Source organism: Pavona decussata, unplaced genomic scaffold (genome assembly GCF_977016875.1).
Source record: "Pavona decussata unplaced genomic scaffold, jaPavDecu1.1 SCAFFOLD_4, whole genome shotgun sequence".
Lineage (NCBI taxonomy): Eukaryota > Metazoa > Cnidaria > Anthozoa > Scleractinia > Agariciidae > Pavona > Pavona decussata.
In genome coordinates this window covers 781,842-787,500 of record NW_028145428.1, presented here as the reverse complement: position 1 = coordinate 787,500, position 5,659 = coordinate 781,842, and the positions used below count along the sequence as shown (strand labels likewise).

The following is a 5,659-nucleotide window of genomic DNA, read 5'->3' as shown; positions in this document are numbered from 1 at the left end:
TGCTCAATGGATAAACCAGAGCTGGTACAAATAGTTTTGCGGAGTCGGACTATTTCAAACACATTTATTTGCTACTCTGAGTTTCATGCTTCTTGCGATGCAATCATCAGGCAACTGCCAAAAACAACGAATACAATCTGAGATATACAAAAAAATTATAACAGTTACGATGAAAGATACACAGATTTGACAATTTGAAATTGGAGAACAATGCACTCTTATGAGCGTGACAATAACGGTTAATAACAGATACAATCTGAGATGTACAAAAAATAACGGTTACAATCTAAGATATGCCAAAAATATGAAAATTCATATAAGTGTGGCAGTACGTGGTTGTTTAGATGACGGTATTCAAGAGGAATTTCTTAGAGTGCCTACAGCTTGATGTCAGTTCGTTTCTGCTGTCAAGGGATGACATTTCCGGTCTACATATTATGTAGTACTTCTCCCATAGACACAAATTACATTTTTTGTTAATGTTTGAATACGATTTTGCACGTTTCACTTTTCGCCATTTGAAACGTGCAAAATGAAACGTGCAAAACAGCGCTGTACGTCCGTTGTACATTTCATCGCATCAGAAATAGATTTTTAACTGCAAACTAGCCTGTGGAAATACGAAAAAGACCATGCTCATCAAAATAGTTGCTATGTTCAGAAACCTTTTAATCTCCTCATTTGATGCTACAATACGAGTAAAGAAGGCTTTCCACCCAGCCCCAGCTTCGCGAGGTTTTGCGAGTCACGTATTTCTAGTTAGAAATTATTTCAAATCTTGCTGGCTTTGCACATACAGTCAACGTTCTCTAGGCAGACACCACTGAAAGGCAGATCCCTCTCTAAGGCAGACAGTGATGGTTGGTCCCAGCTGAATATCCCATATTTCTCTGTTTAAACTCTCTACATACAAAGGTGGACTATAGAGGTGGACTGTTTTTTAACAAACTTCTGCCAGAAAAAAAACCCTTAAGGTGGACATTATGGATCCAATGCTCCCAATATCATTAGTACAAATGAATATGAATATATGAAACATATATTTTGAACTGCAGATGAAAGATTAAATAGAAGAAAGATCCTCACAGTTAGTACACAACTTAAGCAGTTGCGAAAAGAAAATTGAGGCTTTCACCTTCATCCTATTCATCCATCACGGGTATATTACGAACTCACAATATGACCAGCTCCCAGTTGGCTTGATAGCTCAGTTGGTAGAGCACTGCACCGGCATCGCAGAGGTCATGGGTTTGAATCCTATTCAAGCCTGAATTTTTTTCACGCTTTCTTTTCACAACTGCTTCAGTTGCGTACTAACTGCGAGGATCTTTCTTCCATTTAACCATTAGCACAATATTATTGATGTTTTAAAGGCTGTTAGAAGGATTAACCAAGTATGGGATGATTTACTGGCAGAATTAATTCAGAAGTGTTTAAATAAGATTTCTCTACAACTATTATTTTATGAGGGAGTGATAAGGGTGGTGATGTAGATATTGAACCAGTTCTATCTACAATTCAGTCAGCAGCTCAAGCCGCCTCTTCGCAACCGAAAGGAGAGAATCTGGTCGCAGACTTGACTAAAATTTCTCAGCAACTACAAGACTCCAGGCTTTCACAACAAAGGCAATCAAAATTGATATTACTTTGGCTGATTTAGATGTTACAGTTTTACTGATCAGCTTGTAAGACTGAAAATATGCAATTGTCACTTGGCTTAATAAACATCTTGTTTCAGTTCTGATGTCACAGGTTTCTATATTGTCAAGTTACAATATCTCTTTTTTATGCAAACACCTCTCTTAGGTGGACACCTGAAGCTGGTCCCAAGGATGTCTGCTTTAAAGAGAGTTGACTGTACCACAAAAAAAATGTCCCTCTTAAACATTTAAAAAAAAAAAATGATTTGAGTGTGAAGAGGTGATCTCCAATATTCTGGTTAGCATTAAAAAAGAGAGAGAGAATACCATTTCTGAACCAAACAGCACTCTAAACTTCAAAGTTATCTAACTGTGTGGTTCCAGAAAATATCCATACCCCCACCACAGAGGGAATATCACATAGCCCCCCTCCCCACTCCCACTGGATTTCCCATTATTTGAGTTATTTTTCTCACCCCCCACCCCTTTGGAAATTCCTCAAATACATAATAAATACACCCCACCCCCCTCAGGAAATTTTTCTTTTGCTGAAAGGGACCAAAACGTACAGTGTAATCCATTTTCTGCAAACATATTAGAGATAGCTGATGATATCATTATAATTATGACAAATGCACAAGGAATCTAAAGGCAAACCTTGATAAAAACCTGCATTATCAACAAACCATTCAATTAAACCAGTAGAGTTTGTTCAATACTCTTAATGCTGAAATAATTATTGTATTACATATTTATCCATGTTCACTGAACTCAAACTGTACTGTTAGCGCTGGTGGTCCAGGAACTTTCAAACTTACTGGTAACAAATTAGCTCAATTTCGGAAACCTTTCAATATTTTTATTTAATGAAAATAGTTTAGATAGGGGTTGAATTAATATTTCTGTTGAATGAAAATAGATGTACAGCTGTACACTGTACCTGTTGAATAAAAATAACGTGTGTTGAAGTTGAATGAAAAAGTCTTGTTGCTGTTGAATGAAAATAGTGTGTGCTGAAGTTGAATACATATTGCAGTAAAACAAATTAAGCCATAGTTGAAATTTTAAACTGCAAATACACATTGCTGAATGTTAAAGTTAAACTGTTGAAAGCACAAAGACCTTGTTGAAAACAATTCTAAATTGATGAGTATAAACATGCATGTTGTTGAATGTTGCAATGCACAAACAACTATAATGTGGAGCTTAATTCAATTTCTGAAATTAAGCAGAAGTAAGCACTGTATAGTTTACAAGAGTTTTGTAGTCACTTTGAGCAGTGTCAACAGTTCTTGTCAATTTGATAGATAGGGGGAAATTGCTACTACCCACTACATGTGATCTTACATATGAAATAGAGATAAGAAAAGAAAAACTATCAATCAAACGCTACAAAAACGAGCCCAGAGGGCTTGCTTAAAATCCCGCTCTGTCTCTGATTGTCTGACGCTGCTTGGCACACACATCCCCTTTTGTGCTACATGTAGGTTTTTTAAGGCCAAACTGGGATCCCACTCTTGATCATGGTTTTCAGAAATGCAAAGACAGAGCTTCTCCGGAAAAAATATAAAATTATTGGCCTCTTAGATGCCATTTCCTGCATTTTGAGATCATATGAATTCACTGAAAAATTGTCTTGGATAACCTGGTAGAGCTTTAAACACATATTATGAAAGCTAATGCCTACTGCTCCTATTGGCATGGTCCGTATTCCATATTTTGTAATGGTAGTTGTTGTACTTAGTTTTATACTTATTAGCAGAACCTGCTTCCCTTCCCTTTGTGCTGTTACAACAATGCGTAACTTTTTGAAATATTAATAAATCTATGTGCACATTCATAACAACAATGGATAGAACGACTTTGAAAACCATACAAAACCACGAATAAATGCAAACCTCGCACAAAGTCAAGACAATCCAGTATATTACTGTGTCCACAAAACCGCAGGCTTGTGCTAAGATGCCCAAAGGCAAGAGAAGTCCAAGATGACAAGTTTAATAACATGTTCGCTACCTCATAAGCATGCATGCAAAGTTTTGAAAATTGTGTACACCCCCTAGATCCTTTTACTAGTAATAATTATGGATTAGTAAAGTGCGTTCGATCTCTGGTGAAATAATATGGCATCCAGACCGAAGCGAGTCAACCCGCGGGACCTCTCTTAGCCAGCTTGCGCATGAAATCGAGGCGAGTGACCAAAATGGCGCCCAAACCCTGAAATCGCAAAGCATCCAGAAAAAAAGCGACACGAGTAGTATAGGTTCTCCGTAACGTCGAACGCAATTAAAAATTAGGCCTCTGTTTTCAATTTGCGAAAAAACTTCGAGTCTCCTGCAAATTCAAGTCAATTGTTGGGCTCCGAGCGCCTGAGCTCAAGTTCGGTCGCACGCCAGTGTCACGTAGCGTACGTTATTCAGCTTTGTCACCCGAAATACCACTGAAAAACAACAAGGGATCGTGCTAAAAAGACTTTTGAAGCAGCGAAATCATTGTATCCCTTTCCAGAGCAAAATTACAAAAAAAGGGAAGAATAGCGAAAGCGGGGGGTTTCCGGAACGCAAAGACATGGAATCTCTGGGAAGAGCACGTGTGTTGGTCAAAGAGGCCACCAAATAGAAGTAAGTTAACCTCACCATCACTGGACTCTGTTTTTCTGCATCTGTTAAAGGCGTACAACAAGCTCTGCTCCCAAGAAGACATATAAAAGCTTCACTCCGAAGACGTTTTGACTCCAAGCGTCACTCCTCTGATAAACCATCCTCCGTCAGAGTCTACGATCCTTTGGTCCGCGGTTGGGTATATACCTCATGGCTGAAAGCCATATAGTCTCTTAGGTATGTGACGCATGCGAAATTACAAAAGCTATCAACAAAACTCTTTCCTAAGTGTAACCCTAACTTTTACGGTTTGCAAACTTTGTGAAAATCTTAAAAACATCAAAGACACCGTAGTGCTTGGGTGGGGCAAGCAGATTTTCTAAAAGTCGATCTGAACAATAGGGATTGTGTTACGCCGCAAAATATAATAATCGTCGCAAAATGTAATAAGAATCGCCCTAAAATGTAATAGTAACGTAAAATGTAATAAGAATCGCCGCAAAATGTAATAACATCGACCCAGAATGTAATAAAGTATTCAACGCAAAATGTAAGAACTTTTCTGACGCATAATGTAATAACGCAAAATTTTTAAAATAACTTGCGTGAATGGTATTGCCGGGGGTTTCGTTGCTCTCCGTATTATCAAGGTGTCCGTAATAACGAGGTGTCCGCAAGGCGGAAGTTGACCGTAAGTGGAAACGAAACAATAACACCCATCCAATATCTTCAAAGTATAAAGGAACGCGACAATAACCTTTATTCGTTGATACTTTAGCATTCGCTTATAAAACACTTCAAACAAACTCAAATCGAGTTAACAAGGATGTCCTGAACTCATGAACTCTTTATTACAGATACCAAGGGCGGACAGGAATAAGTGTCCGTATTATAGAGGTGTCCGTTTTAGAGAAGTAGGCTTTATAAGGATTTCGGTGTCTCAGGGACCAAGTTAACTGTCTGTAATGGAGAGGTGTTCTTGGAAACGAGACAAGTAGTTACTGAGTAGTCTGCTTGGTATTTTCCAACTAAATCAACTTTATTCCTTTTTCGACAGATCCTCGGTATCCAACTGTAGTCTAACTGAAAACACATCCTGAGCTGAATCGACTTTTCGTAAAACCAAAACTATATTATCATAGCATGATTGACGTTCGGTAATTACTCCAACAGAGAACCAATCAAAACGCCCCTTTCATATGAGAGCCCCCTCCCCCCCCCCCCGGGTCAACAGGTCGGCCCAAGCTCTATAATTTGTGTTGACCTTTGGAACGTAAACATCAGCGTCACTTAATTACTGTAAACATATCTATTTTTGTCTTTAAATTGTAATTTATTTTGAGAGCTAGCAGAGTAAGAATGCTTTTTTTTCAGCGAAGTAAATTTCCTGGCTCTCTAAATGAGCTATCTCGCCTCTGT

At 38.3% G+C, this 5,659-nt stretch overlaps 1 protein-coding gene across 4 annotated transcripts in view; it reads right to left on the bottom strand.

Annotated features, from left to right (window-relative positions):
• Positions 1 to 4,389, bottom strand: part of LOC146489646 (uncharacterized) — an 84,276-nt gene extending 79,887 nt beyond the window's left edge. For all 4 annotated transcript variants that reach the window (XR_014863446.1, XM_085103695.1, XM_085103707.1 and 1 more), the window contains exon 1: positions 4,277 to 4,389. Coding sequence is in view for 3 of the 4 variants with exons in the window: in XM_085103695.1 (XP_084959821.1) it covers positions 4,277 to 4,343 (67 nt within the window). In the remaining variant the exon portion in view is untranslated. The remainder of the gene's footprint in view (positions 1 to 4,276) is intronic.
• Positions 4,390 to 5,659: the final 1,270 nt, after the last annotated feature.